This window comes from Podarcis pityusensis (assembly GCF_964106645.2).
Source record: "Podarcis pityusensis genome assembly, chromosome: 10".
NCBI classification, from domain to species: Eukaryota; Metazoa; Chordata; class Lepidosauria; order Squamata; family Lacertidae; genus Podarcis; species Podarcis pityusensis.
The window spans coordinates 29,497,582-29,514,000 of NC_138035.1; the positions used below are offsets into that span (position 1 = coordinate 29,497,582).

The 16,419-nt window shown below is 46.2% G+C and overlaps 1 protein-coding gene and 1 long non-coding RNA gene across 6 annotated transcripts in view; one reads left to right on the plus strand and one right to left on the minus strand.

Annotated features, from left to right (window-relative positions):
* LOC308457739 overlaps positions 1-16,419 on the plus strand; it is a 515,363-nt gene that overhangs the window by 101,713 nt on the left and 397,231 nt on the right. The window lies entirely within an intron of this gene.
* Positions 2,547-16,419, minus strand: part of ELFN2 (extracellular leucine rich repeat and fibronectin type III domain containing 2) — a 131,759-nt gene continuing 117,886 nt past the window's right edge. For all 5 annotated transcript variants that reach the window (XM_080971688.1, XM_080971689.1, XM_080971690.1 and 2 more), the window contains one exon: positions 2,547-5,655. In XM_080971688.1, coding sequence (XP_080827814.1) covers positions 2,627-5,035 — 2,409 coding nt within the window. In that variant the 5' untranslated portion in view covers positions 5,036-5,655 and the 3' untranslated portion in view covers positions 2,547-2,626. The remainder of the gene's footprint in view (positions 5,656-16,419) is intronic.

The following is a 16,419-nucleotide window of genomic DNA, read 5'->3' on the forward strand; positions in this document are numbered from 1 at the left end:
GGTATGCCTTATCAAGTGGTGTAATAAGACATAGCAAGGCAGGGAGGGCAAGAGGGAGTGGAAACGTTCCGGAAGGCAGAGATGCTTTATGCTTGGCACTAGAACTGATAAAACATTCCCTTTCACCACCTCTATAGAACACAGCCTTCATAGAGTGGCTCTGCTATTTAGATTTAGTAAGTTACCTATAACGTCACACTCTGCAGGGGTGCTACCTAGGTGTCTCATGCTTGCTTCCTATTCTATACCAGCTCTCCTTGATTCAACAATCCCTTGTCTCCATGGCAGCTTGAGGCCACATCGGAGCTGCTGAATAACTCCAAGCAGTGCACTCAGCCTGTGCCTCTTTGCGTCCATTGACCATTGCCTTCTCTGCTGTTCCCATTGGCCACTGGCACTCTTTCCCAGGGGAAAAAGGAAGTATGGTGGTCAGGAGTAGGACAGCTGCATTTGCAAGGAAGCAATGGGATCTAAGTAGCAATCTCTGATATCAGCATATTATCTTCATTCAAGGGTATAATTCCTTCAAGAGTGCCCCCCCCCCCATTCTATAAGTTTATGTAAATTTTGTTGCCAGGCTTAAATTTTTGTCATCTCACTTAGCGCTGTTATAGCCTAAATACTAATTCAATAAAAGATATTCTGTTCTATTCAATGGGAATGAAGAACAGGTGATGGCAGCATGGTGGCAGGTCAGTGGTTGAGACTGGCTTGCCCACCAGTTTAACTGATGGATGCCTATGCTTTCCTATTCTGATCTGACCCTTTATACACTGCCTTGAATATTATTCAAGGCAGTGCAGAATAAGCACCTTACCTTTAGGCCTTCTTTAACCCTCGCTGCTCCCATCCAGTGTTCCATCATAACAGCATCCTGCACTGCAAGGACAGCCAATGTGGTGGCCTCCAGAACTGCAGTTGAACTGCAACTCCCATCTGCCCCAGCCAGGATGGACAATGTCCAGGCATGGTGGGAGCTGCGGTCCCAACATCTGGAGGGCACTATGCTAGCTTCTGCTGCAGTGTAGTATATATATCCAGCCATCAGAGTGTTAGATTGATTCCCTTCCTCTATCCCTACTTAGGTCAAGTTCTGGCAGTGAGGTGTAACAGAAGCCTATTTGAGATTCGCCTCGCCCACCAAGGACCTCATAGCTGATCACAGCCATTCTTTCAGTGTAAGGAGCAGCAGATGAGAGCCCATCTGTCTGTCATGAGACTCTGCTCTGCAGGATGCCCAACGTATTCTGGGATGGAGTTGTGTGTTGTTCCCTAAGCCAAGCATATCCGGGGTCAGGGTTCCTTGAGATCATAGAGGGGTTGCAGATGCTGCCCTCCTTCCCTTCCCCTCGCCTTGGCAATTCCTCTTTCCATGTGTCCTGCAGCACAATCACCCTCTCCTCTTGGAAGACAACTGAACAGCCCACTGAGGTGCAGGGAGGCACCTTGTGAGCTAATGCTCTTTCTTCCTAACAAATGAGGAAGGATATGGAGGAGACCCTACTACTGATGCTCGATCTCCCAGCCCCTTCCAGAGTGGAGGAAGCCAAGCCATCTTGCGGCAGCCTACACCACACAAGGTTCATGGGCAGGTGAGGACATGTCAAGAAAGCCTCCCTTTTTGCTCTTTGCTCCTGTCCTTGTGCAGATAAGGATATATGGAGGAGGTGGGAGCAGGGCAGCAGGCCTGGAAAACCTCTCTGAGCACAGAGAGGACATTCGTATTACACCATGTCTTCATCTGGATTCTAAGGCCCTTGAAACAATGGGGATCACTTTTCAACCAGCTGTGCCAACACAGCTGAGGTTAACGTTAAATGACCCAACCACATCAGAGGATGGCCACCTGGGTCTTTCCCATGAGACTGGCACTCGTACTCTCTGCAGGCTGCTAATCCCACATCCGGCACTCACACAACTGGCCCTCATCCGCATGGCTGGGTTGTTGAAATGCTTCCCCAGCTATGGGAGATCCACTCACAGAAAAGTGCCTCCCATGCACTAGGGCAGCCTTTGCCAAGCTGGTGCTCTCCAGATGTTTTGGGCTACAATTCCCATCAGCCTTGGGCACCACAGCCATGCTGGCTGGGTCTGGTAAGAGACGTAGTGCAAAGCCTATGAGGGGCACCAGGTTGGGGAGGCTGCACTAAGGCAACCTTTGAAGAGCCCCTTTAAGTATAGGGAAGGGAGGGATGAGGAGGCATCACCCCTTCCCTGCCTCCCTTTTGTCTGGGGAATGAGCAAAATCCTCTCTTTCTGGAACAAAATAGCAAACCGGAACAGAAAAATCATGTGGCCTGTCTTAGCCTATGCCTGATTAGCATCCTTCCTTTGCCACTTCTGCTACCTACCAGCCCAGTATCTCCCTTAACAGTCACCCCCTTCTCTTTACCTCAGTACAAAAGCAAGTGTCTCCTCCCCACCAATCCGAAGGAGTTAACAGTGGTCCCCATAACACAGTAGAGACAATTCATTTTACACGGGCCTTTTTTCCTGTTCATTTTTGTAAACTTTTAAGAAATGGTTTTCAGTTTCTTTTATCGGGGTTTTGTTTTGTTTTTCACAGTCAGGTGGGTTAATTTGTGTATGTGTGTGTGTGTTGATTTTCTTTCTTTTAATGAGAGAGTCACAACTTCTGCTGAGCAGAGACACCTTTCCAGTAATCCAAGATATCGTGCAGGTCTTCGTCCTTGGCAAACTGGACCTTCTTCCGCAGGGCGTGGCCGGCCGCCATGTAAACCTCCTCCCGGTGGTGCTTCTTGTAAGGCCGGAAACGCTCCCAGATCTTATGGGTGCTCTCTGAGGAGTACTCTGGGCTGGAGGAATAGCCCGAGAAGTAATGTCTAGGCGAGAGCTGAGAATATGTGGAGTCCCGCTTGGACCGGGAGAGCGGCTTAAGGAAGGACACCCTCTGACTTAAGGTATCGCCGCTCTCCTCATAGTAGAGAGCTGGGAAGGAATGCCGGTGTTCACTGCAGTGGTAGGATGGCTTCACCTCCAGGTGGTGGATGGCACCTGGGGACACGAGGGGAAGACGATCCAAGGGGCTGTTGAGTGGGCTTCCTTTCTCAATGTACTTGGAGTCTGCCTTACTCAAAGGTGGGTGGTCAGGTACGTCAAGGCTGAAGACCTTGGCACTCTTGATGGAGCCGCTGGAGGAGACGCTGCAGGTTTTCCTGGTCACCGCAGCATCTGCACTGAGCTGACGCTGCAGGGGATGGTGGGAGCTCTCCTTGTAGGGTGGTGAGAGGAAGCTTGGCCTCTCCAGCCCAACAGAGGAACCGGCTGGTATGGACTGGCATTCAAAAGCCATGTCAGAGTCAACACCACCCCCTCCCCCCAAGAAAGAGGCTGTGTCCAGCTTGAGGGCATCAATGCAATTGTTGATTATCTGGTTCACTTTGTCCACTTCCTTGGCAATTGTTGAGATTTCAGCGGCTGAACCTTGGCCATTGTCCAGTTCATGCAGGTCATCATCCCGCTGTGACCTGTCCAGCCCATCCCCGCCACCTGTCCGAACCTCAATGTAATTGCCCTTGGTGGTGACCTTGGGAGTATCCATGCCAGCCTCCATGGACTTGGATGAGGGCATCTTGTCCCCAATCATTGATGGAAGAGAGGACATCCGTGAGACAGGGATGACAGGCGGCTCCCCCAACTTCTGTGACGGATGTACGATTGAGCTGGTATCAATATCTGAGCCATAACGCATCTCCAAAATCGTTTTCTTGACATTGAGGGACTTTTGCTTCTCCTCTTGCATCCTACGCTTCCTCAGGCAATAATAAACGATGCCAAGGATAATAACCATTCCAAAAAGACAACCTAAGATAGTCATGATGTAATGGGTAGTGGTAGATGTGTTGGCCATGGGTTCCTCTCTCCCTTTGCTCCTGGTGGCAAAGGAGAGGCAGGTGTGGTTATAGCGCTTGGAGTTGCGTATGGAAGCCACACAAAATGTATAGTCTGTGTGAGCCTTCAGGTGGGTGAGAGTGACAACTTCCTTCTTCTTCTTCAGGGTCATTACATCAGAGATGTAGCTGTTATTGTACTGGACCAGCACGTACATCTTGCTGAAGGGGAATGGGATGGTCACCACCAAGGCAGCTGAGGTGATAGTCACCTGCTGCAGCTTGATGCTGGGGATGTAGGAGGAATCCGTGGTGGAAGACGCTGGAGGCTCTACTGAGAGGAAGTCTGGGCTGATGCCTGAGTTCTCAGCATTGTCCTCCTCCCTCTGAGAATCTGGGATGTAAGGTGTGGGGTTGATCCTGGAGATCAAGGGGTAATTGCCATCCCCACACATTGACTTGAAGATGGTGATGGCATTGCGGCTGTGGTGTGGCCGAGGCATGAGAAGTGGGTAACCGGCAAACTCCCGGGGAGTCTCACACTGCAGGCGGTCGTAGTTTTTGGTAACATTGTTGAAGGCCACCAGCCACATGAGGAAACCGTAGAGGTTGCAGTCGCAGTTGAAGGGGTTCCCAGCCAGTTCACACACCATCAAGTTGCTGAGGCTGGTGAAGGTGCTTCCCTCCAGGCGGCTGAGGCGATTGGAGGACAGGTCGATGCTGATGAGGCTGGGGCATTCGTTGAAGGCAGTGGGGGTGACCACCTCGATCAGGTTGTGCTGCACAAAGAGGAACTGGAGACGGCCCATGCCGCGCAGCATGCTCTCCGTCAGGTTGGTGAGCTTGTTGTAGCCCAGCTGCAGCACCTGCAGGTTGGACTGCCCCATGAAGGCTCCATCCTCGATGTAGGAGATCTCATTCTTCGTCAGGTTGAGGTCCGTCAAGTTACCAAAGCGGTTGAGGGAGGAGTAGAGCACCACTTTGAGCTTGTTCTCATTCAGCCGCAGGTCGTGCACAGTGCTGTTGATGTGCTGGGGGATGGTCTCGTACGGAGGCTGGTTCTGGCTGCAGATAGCCAGCCAGACGTAACCTTTGTCTCCTTCGATCAGCCAGCAGTCACTCCAGACACTGCTGGGGGCAAAAATGCAGAGCAGGGTAGCCACCCAGAATCCCAGACGGAGCATGTTGGGCTACAGTGCCCCCTTTAGGCTAAAAGAGGCAAACCCAGCAACAACAAGAACAACAACAACAACAGAATTGAGAAGGAGACTTCAAGAGGGCGACTTGATGCCCTCGGAGCTTAGCAATCAAAGGGCATGAGCACCCCAGTTCTGTTGGACGCCACCATTGTCATATGTGCCCAGTTTCACACACAGTGACAACACTGACTAGCTGTGGTCGTCAATCAGAGTGAAAGTTGTACTTGGAGGGGAAAGATATCTCTCTCTCTCTCTCTCTCTCTCTCTCTATTTGTGCTTCTTCTCAAAGCCAAACAAAAATGAAACGTTCAGCAACAAATCTTCTTTGTGTGACTCCTCCACAGCCTCCCCTGAACAACACCATGATGCAATTGGTGGGAGAACAAGGCAGCGCCGCCTTGGTGTCGCTGACACTCCTTGGGTGCTGCTTCCGCCTCCTCCTCCTCTCGTGGGTCCCCTCCGAGATGCTTCAGAACTTCAGATCAAACGTGTTGAAAACAAACAAACAAAAAATGTAGGGAGAGGAGGAGAACGTAGGGAGGGGGGAGAAGGAGATGGAGGCAAAAAGGGAGGGAGGGAGAGAGGGATCCATCTGTCGCTGAAATCTGGAAAGGAAACACACAAGAGACAAGAAGAGGCATCAATTAGGGGGGCTTTGAAATATGAAAAAAGACAGCTAGGTTTGTTAGTTTCACAGGGATGGGGAGAAGCCGAGCGCAGAGCAATGAGGATGGAAGAAGGGGGGGGGCGTATGTGCTGGATTAGCATCGCTTGCTATGTCGATAAGCTTTGGCGAAGGGAGCCCTTGTAACATAATCTTGTATATCAGTGATAGCCAGAAGGGTACTTGGGTTCTGTTATGTAACAAAAATCAGAGCCTTGTGAGGAGGGGGAGCGGAGAAAGTGGAAGATGGGGACAAAGAAGTGGAGGGGGGAGGATGTACAGCTGTGTTTTGTTCAGCTTAACATACCCCTCCCTTCAATGGGGATTTTCAGCTGTCCCTGTAAAAACAATTTCTCTCTCTCTCTGTTGTGTGCACACATACGCGCACACACTCAAGATAAATAAATAAGGGTCCTAACTAAATGCTTTTCTCTTCCTTGATGCAAAAAAGATAAATAATTCATTTGTTGTATAACTGCTCTTGTTCCGAAAATAATTCTCTCGCCTTAGCAGATATTATTTTTTTTTTTTTGAGGGGAGGGTTAATATGGTCTGGGTGAGTGCAGGGGGGAGCACCTTTAATTGGAGGAGAAAACTGTACAGCTGTGATGGTCACAGCTGGGCTCGATGCATGCTGAGGAATACGGAGATGTGTCAACAGCACACATAGACAGCAGTCCTTAGGAGGTCGACTCTCCCCTTTGGAATAAAGATGTTGTGGTGATTAACGGGTTTCTTCTTTACACATCTGAGTTTACTGAAGTGCTTCCACATCCCTTAGCCCCAGAGCGGTGTGTGTTTTTTGCTATTTTGTGAATGGTCGGGCCTTGGCAATGTGGAATTTGTAGTGGGGTGCAGTATGGCAAGCTGAGAATCTGAACGTTGTCCCCCTTTCAAAATGCCAAGTTTCTGGTCCTCAACGATACAGTGGTACCTGGAGTTAAGAACTTAATTCGTTCTGGAGGTCCGTTCTTAACCTGAAACTGTTCTTAACCTGAGGTACCACTTTAAGCTAATGGGGCCTCCTGCTGCTGCCAGGCCACCACCACACGATTCCTGTTCTCACCCTGAAGCAAAGTTCTTAACCCGAGGTACTATTTCTGGGTTAGCGGAGTCTGTAACCTGAAGAGTCTGTAACCCGAGGTACCGCTGTAGGCTTGAAATTGCAAAAGCGATGCCTGGTGAAACCTAAGAAGCAGGAGAATTCCCAGTGGTCAGGGAGCGTGTGACGCTTCAGTGACCTGAATAGCCCTTGCTGCTTTGCCATTCCCAGCAGAAATGTGCCACCTTGCATAATTGAACCAGACAGCAGAATTTAGCTTCTCAAAGTTCAGAATTTAAGTTACAGCTCCTTTATTTCTTTCTTCTGGTTCCACTGACATTAGAGGCAAGATTCCTATTGACATTTAAACATAGGAAGGGTCTTGCTGGGTCAATTTAAAGGTCTAACTAGTTCAGGGATAACCAACATGGCACCTTCCAACTCCCATCATCCCTGCCCATCGGTCATGCTGACTGCAGCTGATGGGAGCTGAAGTCCACCAAAAGCTGCTGCTGGCTGCCCAATCTAGTTTAGCTTCCTGATTCCTGTTTATCACACTTGCTAGCCCGCTGCTTCCAGGAAGTCCACTAGTAAGTTGTGAAGGCCATTCTTATCCACAAGCAACTGGCATTCATTTTCACACTGCATCTGAACTTTGAAGTTTCATTTAGCCATCTTGGCTAACAGTCATTGATATAATTCCCCCCCCTCCTCCTTCTCCTCCTCCAATAATCTATCTAACTCCCTTTTACAGCCCTTTAACCCAACAGCTATATCCATTTCTTGTGGCACTGAGTTCCAAAAACCAATTGATCATTATCCAAAGAATTTCTTTGCTCTGTGACCGACCTACACCTATGGCCAATCAGTTTCATGAACTGAACCCACATTATACAGAGTTATGAAAGAAGGACCTTTCTTTGCTTTCTTCTGACTGTGCATCAATTTACAAATTTCTGTTATAGTCACATTTTTATTTGGACTCTTTGATCTGGCAACCATGATCTTGCTAAATAACTAATCTTCCCTTTCCCTAATTTACACATTAAACAGAAAAACCCGATACCTCTGCCAAAAGGCTGTGAGGGATAAAGTCCTGATTGATGATTTCCACAGCACAGTTCTATCCGTGTCTATTCTGAAGCAAGTCTCACAGAGTTCGATGGGGCTCATTCCCAGGTAAGTGGGTATATAGCATTGCAGCCTTAGACTTCAGTGCTGGTAAACAAATATCATTATCAATTGCAGATTGGTGGAGCTTTTCTTGCTTCAAATTCAGTCACGCATCAAGTTCATATCATACTTTTTTTTCCCTCCCCACTCCTCAACAAAACAACTGAGGACAGTTGCTGTGGAATCTTGTACCATATGGAAATTAAAACTACAGGAAAAGGAAAGACCTGACAGAAAAGAAAGAAAAGGTGTTCAAGGAGCATGTTAGCATGTATTTTGCTGAGACTTAACAGGCATCTTCAATCTATTCACTCTTGTCTTACGTTTCAGACTTCCAGATTTTACATTAACAATGAAAGTGACAAGTCAAAAGTAGGCTATTCAGGTATACAAGTTGTGTTTGAATGTCTCAGTGTTCCTGGAGTATACCTGAGTCACATAATGTTACCTGGTTGTAGGGTGTATTATTGACTCCCAGATAGGAAATGATTACATAATGCTACTAGGGTGTCCTGAAGCCCAGAGAGATTTAAAACTCAGTTCACACATTGCAGTTTTGAGAAACAAAATAGTGACTTGCCACCTGCCTACTTTGCCGTGTGATTGGATTACCCAAAGCCCAGAGATGAGGCAGGAGACTCCAGGGAGATGGCAGAATAAATCCCTGCTCTCCACCAGAGGCTCCTATGCCAGGAGAAACCCAACAGCTAGTCCTGTCTCCACCTCTGCGGCTCGCAGCAGTTATTCTGACCTCTCCTTCAGACTTTGAGGACTCCATCATTCATCCCCCAGCTCATGAGCGATTCATAACTAGGGTTGAGACAAATATTATCTCAGCTTGGCCTCAAGGCATACATTTTTTATTGGGGTAGAGGAAGGGAAAATCAGGGAAATTAAATATGATATTTTGCAAATTTAGCTATGCTGTGTTTTAATATCCTCAGCAATGACCGACTGAAACAACAGCATGTGGGTTTGTGCATCCCATCAGATAGAGAGGCATCCAAGATCAAGTCGCCTGTGGGAGTAAGTCGGAACCCAGAGAAGCAACGGGAATGCTCCCCTGGGCTTCCACACTCCATCCCCACCCCACCTGCCACCACCGCCACCACTGCTGCTGCTGTGGTGAACAGCTTTCTGCAGACAGAAAACTTGCTTGCATAAGCAGCAACGTGTCGGCAGCAAAATCCACAGCACTAAGGATGCCCAAGGGAGAGCTCAAGCTACTCCCCAAAGTGCCTGTACTAGATCTGTGCATTGATTGGGTGTGTGGAACCACATGATCCAAGCTACTGGCATCTAGCCTGCAGACCTTCTAGGAAGCAACTTGAATGCTCCCTGGAGATAGCATTATCTCCAAAACATGAAATAGGCTCAAAGCATTCCAGAGTGGCTGCAATAAACAAACAACTAAATAAAAACCTCACTGGAAGAAAGATCAAATTGGAAATAGAAAAAGTGAGTAATTTTGGTTCAGCTAACTTACTGACAGTGCTCCATAAAGTATCACCTAAATCTGTGATAGGTTTATGCAAATTATTTATAAAATGTTTTATATCCCTCACTGTGTCCCATATTTCAAAGTGTGATGTTCTCAGAAGTCCTTGTTTAAGAAGTTTCATTTGAAACCTGAAGGTGGAGATGGGCACAGGAAGTAGTGTGATGTGTATGCAGCGAGAGAATCCCAGAATGCCCACTCATATAATAATCACAAAAATAATAACTTGAAATATCTGTTATATTTTCAGTGCACCCCTGACTGAAAAGCAATACCCCTACTGGTCAGAGGGAGGTATTGCTTACCTAAAATAGCAGTGTGGGAGGGTGCTAAAAAGGAAGAAAAACATATATTTTTTCTCCTTAATTGCTCAAGGCTGCAATCCCAAGCATGTTTAGGATTAAGATCTACTGAAGACAGCATCTGAGTAAGCATGCATTTGAATTGCAGTCTGTATGACCCTATCACCTCAAGCCTTCAAATAAGTGTGTTCTGCATTATTTGTGTAGCTCCTCCCCCTTGACCTTACTGCCTTGGGTGACCCTACTGGGAGTACGAAATTCCCGATGGCTTCGCTCCCAAGGATCATAGGAACATGCAATGATCACTCACCATGACAATGATCCAGCGAGTGAGAGTGTGAAATACCTATTAGGTTTAAGTCTTTCCTCTTTCTTGAAAGTATGTTATATTGTTGCTGAATTGCTTTGTTTGTTTTAATAATATTATTAGGGTGGTCTTGTGTCCTACTTTGTCAAGAACAGTCCCTTATATGAAGGACAGTTCTCTGCATGAAGGAGTCCTCTGTTTTAAGGGCTGTCCAATATGTCTGTTTTAAAAAGAAAAGAAAGGTAAGAAGGAAGATCAGAGGTCTTGCAGTTGCCCGTCCACAAAGTTAGCAGATGGAGCAGGCTCACGGGTCACCTGCTCAGTCTTTCCCACTACCTTCAAATGGGGGGAAGACTCTCCAGGCAAATTATAGTAATATTTTCCAAAAGCTACATTTAGACTATGGTAATCATTTTGACATTTTCATCTATACATATACATTAGCACAAGAAACATTTTACACAATTCTCAGTCCGCTTTTGAAGTGATGCAGAATCCTGGTCTGTTAATATGGGCCCAGAAACTAACTGGCAGCCAGTGCAGCCAGGCCAGCATCAGTGTAATACTGTATGCTCAAACCATCTTATCCCAGTGAGCAACTTGACTGCTGAATTCTGCACCAGCTGAAGATTCCAAACTGTCTTTAGAGGCAGCCCCACGTATAACACATTGCAGTAATCTAACCTAGAGGTTATCAGAGCATCGATGGCAGAAATTAGGCTACCCCTGTCCAGAAAGGAGCACAGCTGGGCCACCAGCCAAAGCTGATGAAAGACACTCTGTGCCACTGAGGCCAGAGGCAGATTTAGGGCAGTGTAACTGGTTCTGCTACACTGGGCACCAAGCCTGGGGGGAGCCACAGGGTGTCACAACTATGATGTAGCGAATTGAGCAGAACGGAAGGCAAGAGGTGGCAGGCACCAAATTTTGGCCCTGCACAAGTGTTGCTGAAATTTGAAAGACCCAGGTCCACCCCTGCTAAGGCGATCTGAGACTCAAGTGACCGCAAAGGATCAAGACATACCCTGAAGTACCCGCTTCTTCAGAGGGAATGTGACTCTAGCTATTAAATTACAGTGGTACCTTGGTCCTCAAACGCCTTGGTTCTCAAACGCTGAAAAACCCGGAAGTAAGTGTTCCGGTTTTCAAATGTTTTTCAGAAGCTGAACATCCAAAGCGGCTGTTGGCTATTGTTTCTGGGACACTTGCACCAATCAGAAGCTGCGCCTTGGTTTCCGAACATTTTGGAAGTCAAACAGACATCCGGAACAGATTAAGTTTGGTGCTTTTGTTTTTGCCATTTATTTTGCGTTTTTGTTTTTGAGATTTTTCCATTTAATTTGCTTTTGTGTGTGTGTAGAACCCAGTTCAGCTACTGATTGATTAATTGATTGTGTGACTGTGAAAACAGATAAAAGCAGCCATCCTTATTATTATTCTGGTCTGCATGTGATTTATTGTTATCATTGTTTTATACCAATTTTATTTTTTATTTCTATTGCTGCCTTTGATGTTTTCCATCAAATGTTGTGGCATTACATATTATATTTATGCAGGGATTTTTTTTTCAGCCGGAACTCACCAGAACTCGATTCCAGCACCTCTCAGGTGGGTGCCATTACAATTACAAGAGAACAAGGGCGGTTTTCATGGTGAGTTCCAGCACCTCTTTTTCTAGAAAACAGCACTGCATTTATGTCATGGGAATGAGTACAGTATGTGAGAGCTTAGTACTAAAAGGCCACCTAAGTATACCTTAAACAAACATACAAACAAAGGTGAGGTCTCGTTATATTCTCAGGTGACTCCTTTCTCTACTTTACCTTTCTAGAAGGACCTAAGGTCACATCCATAGGTCTTCTCCCCAAGAATCCTAGGAAATGTAATTTAAGTGTGTTGAACAAGGTAGGTCTGTGAGGAGTAAACTAATGTTCCTGATTTGGGGGGGGGGGGGAGAGCCATGTGTTTTAAATGTATGGTGTGTGGATAATGTTTAAGACTATCACTAAATCCTTACTTGCTCTAGCAAAAACAACACAATTTCCAAGAGAAAGACTCAAAGGACAAAAAAATAGAACGAAGGAGGGGGCCCAGGAGAGAAGAATGCAGATCCTTGAGAAACTTAACTTAATCTGTGCAGAGACAGAGAGAGAGATCTGAGCTGATCAGGGCCTGCAGAATTACTAGGGCAGCTGGATTAAAGGATCACAGATCGAACTGGAGAAAGAGGCAGCTGAATATTCAAAATGAAGAGCCAAGATGAGGAGGAGGAGGAGGAGGAGGAAAGAGGCAGCAAAGGTTGTTGAGGAAGGACAAAGCAAACTGTGAGAGAGGCAACCCGAAATCTTCTGAATCCTAGGGAAGATGAATCTATTCTACTCGTGATCCCCTGTGATAGGACCTGGTTTGTTGCCAAGCAGAGTCCGCATTGGTCAAAGCCTACACTGCAAAGTGGCCTGAAGGAACATGAGAGAAAGCTCCATTGTTGAAGCCAGGGTGGACCTAAGCACTGCTGAGATGGGGACCTGCCTTTGTAAAGAGAGAGTGGGATATCAAACAAACAAACAAACAAACAAACAAACAAAGCAATTAACTTAGATTTCCAAGGTCTGTAGACACTAATTTGCTCATGCCCTTCCTAAGCCCCCTTCCCCTTCCTTTTCACTCTCTTCATTACATTTGCAACTTTTATTCATTATCCCACTTCACATATTTTGCCCATTTTATGCCCTATTGTATGTTGGCAACTTGGCTTTCTTCTCTCCTTTTAACTCTTCGTGCTCTCCCTATGGAAGTTTTTTGCAGTAGACTCACACACAGCCTTTTTCTTTTTCCTGCTGGTTTTCCCTAGCACATATCTGCGCTGTCTGTGTCATGTTCCACATCAAATTCAAGGATCCAGTCCTTATAGGAACAAGTGTTTAGAAATTAGTGCACGGGTTTTGGTTTTCCTCCCTGTCCGTTTCCCCTTGTGTGCCCTGGTTGTTGCTCTTGTTGTTTTTCCAGATTGTAAGCCTGCAGGTAGGGACTGTCCTGTTTTGATTATGTGTAAATAAATAGAATGCCTAAACCCTCCATCCATTTCTTTGTGCCCATCATATTTTTCTTCTTTTCCCCTTTCGCATTCCTTGCACATCTGTTGCAAAGTCTTTCCTTCGTGAACCTGACCTTGTTCTTCTGCTTGCACCGGACTGTTCCCTACCCCATCCCCATTACTCACTTGTCAAGTCCTGACCTCTCCGCACATCTCTCTCTTGCCTATCTACTGTATTAGGGGAGGGATGGTGCCACTTCTGTGCTCTGTACATCGGCTAGAACTCATTAGAGCTACATTAAACATTCAACAACAGCAGCAGTAAAACAGACGACCCCATCTTGCTCAGGACTGGCTGATGGCTCTGCAGTACAGTCTTCCACATGTGCAGTAAGCAAGCCAATTGTGGAAGTGTGGGCAATGGGGCAGGCGAGGTCCAGGACACACCTCTTCTCCATCCATGGATTCAAGTCAGGGGAGAGGAGGAGGGTGGTCAGACACTTCAACACCATCCCTGACCTTCCAGGGGACACATCTGCCTCAAAGACCCTTAGTTTACCTGCCTCAGATCACCCTTGCCTGCTGGAGTGCAAAAAAAGAATTGCGGATGATGGGAAAGGGGGGGGGGGAAACCCTTCCAATCCCAGTTAATCATCTGGGGAAAGCAGGTAACTATTACAAAGGAACTATTCACCTGTGTCAAGTGGTCCACCAGGTATCTGTGCCTCAGGGCCTGTGGTGTCACAAGAAGGCTGTGATTTCTCAGACGTTGCATTCTGTAATCCTAATCAGACCTGATATCACAACGATACCAGGAGGTAGATGCTCTGATTTCCTCCCAGAGGTACCGAATGAATTCATATTTGAGGAAGGATTTGGAAATGGGTCCTAATTGCTACGCCTCATTTCTCCTCCTGCGTGACAGGACAGGAATAAAACAAACGGGAGGAAAAGGACACCTCTCTTCCAGTTCCTCCCTCATTTCACTTGCAGAGATTTCTGATCCGGTCAAAACTTTTGTGAGTCAGCAAATGTCGGGAGCAAAACTCATTAACCCTCCCAGTTCTCTTCTGTGACCCAGACCCTCCTCATCCTCTACTCTCCTGTAGCGTGCTGCTTCTGTTTTTAGTAAATTTTTAGACACAGGGATCTGCAGGGAGAACCTGCTCTCATCATCAATCCTCAGAGACCATCCATCACTTGAGGGAGAGGGAGGAAAGGAGAGGAGGAATACAACACAGCCCTCCTTCCGCCAAGACAGCAGAGCCCCTGCTATAAATCAGCTCGGCCAAAGAGAGATTTGTAACAAGAGGAAGCAGCCCAGCGCCCTCAATACTGGCCAGGAAAGATGCTGACTCCCCCATTTGGCTACAGCCTTCCTCTTGCTTCTCAGAACCCACAGGCTGGCAAGTATTGATAGGCAGGCTGGGAGGTGAGAAGGCAAGCATCTCTTTTCCAGGGAATATGAAACATGAGAGGGCTGGTTGTGGAGAAATATAAGCCAGGCCCAGCACAGCTGGGAGGTTGGCTGGCTGGCCAGCCACAAAGTGATCTCTCTTGCTGATTTGATGAATGAAAGTGGTTTTAGCAACAACTCCCTTCCAGGACTGCTATCCTCCCATTAAGCTCCTGAGATACACAAACACACCCATCCCAACCATGCTATGCTTCTTAAAGGTCTGGTGGAAGGGAGGACAGGGTGGTAAAGGCCAGAAAGGCTACATTCACACAATACATTCCAAGCAACATCATGCCACTTTAAACAGGCACAGCTTCCCCCAAAGGACCCTGGGAAGCAGTGCTTTTTTTTCTGGGGGGACGCAGGGGTACGCACACCCCTAAACATTTTGTGAATCTAAGTTTGACCTCATTGAGAGGCAGTATTTCATTATGTGTAGGAAAATGAGAGTACCCCTAAACATTTTATTTAGAAAAAAAGCACTGCTGGGAACTATAGTTTGCAAAAGGTGCCAGGAGTTGTTGGGAGACCTCTATTCCCCTCACAGAGCTATAATTCTCAGAGTTCCTTGGGAAGAAGAATTGAGTGTTCAACCACTCTGAAAACTGTAGCTCTGTGAAAGGAATAAGGGGGGTCGCCTAACAACTCCCAGCATCCTTAAACTCCCCAGAATCCTTGGGGGGAAGACGTGGCTGTTTAAAGTCCTATGACACTGCTTTAAATATACAGTACGAATGTGTCATTAACGGCGGATTCCTCATTTCTGTTCAATGCAAACTTATAGGTGATTCTAATCTAAGTGATGTCGAATACAGACCAAGTGGTTGGTCATCCCACATTAACACAGGGTGTGATCTGATGGGCATAGTATCACTGTTTGCGTGAATGTAGTTCAAGAAGGACTAGCCAGTTTAGGTTCATTCCAGAAGACTGGAGATTAGTCATATACGTAGGGTCTGATCCACATCACTAAAACCAGTTCTAACCCTTGTTAAGTGTTGTGGCTTCCCTAAAGAACTCTGTGAACAGTTCTTTTGGGAAGGTTTGGACTTTTTAATTTTTTTAAAAAATCCTCATTGAATTATAATTTCCATACTTCCTACAGCAGCAGAATCTGTGTTACTTACAATATGGGATGACATTCAGTGCTAGTACAGCTCAGAGCAGACTTACTGAAGTTAATTGACATAACTAGCTTAGGTTCCTTAATTTCAGAAGGCCTACTTGGAGTGGGACTTAACTGAATACCACTCAGAGCAGGCAACTATTTACATCGAAGTTTCTGGATTTCCCAAAACGGCACGGCATTTCTGCTGTTGATCTGTAAGGTAGATTAGGGCATTCGTATCTGTGGCTGAGTGTGTGCAGTAGACAGACACACAAAACTCAGTGTAGCAGAAGAGGACCTTCTCTCTCTCTCTCTCCCTCCCCCCCTCAAAAAAAAAATCTTGATTGATATGTATAGACTGATTTCACAAAATTAAGTTAAATTAAGCTAAGCAGATATATAAGATTGAATGTTTAATTATTAAGATACAAAATTACAATCTCAATAATAAAGTTACAAAATAATAACAAGGAAGTCACACACGGGTGGAGGGAAGACACAGGGCAAGAAATAAGAAATGGATAAATGTTGGTACATAATGAAATGTGAAAATGTGAATTTACGAATATAATGTAAATGTATCAATATGTAAAGATTTCATATATGTATTGCAATATTAATAATAAATAAATTAAGTGAAAAGGGGAAAAAAATCTGGTGCAACTTCCTGAGTTTATAGGGATGCCCTAAGATGCCAAACCGGGATCAATGACAAACTCCTTCAACTGAGAGGTGCCCTTCTGTATATCCAGTGCATTGCAACCTCAGTAGCTCAAGTCACG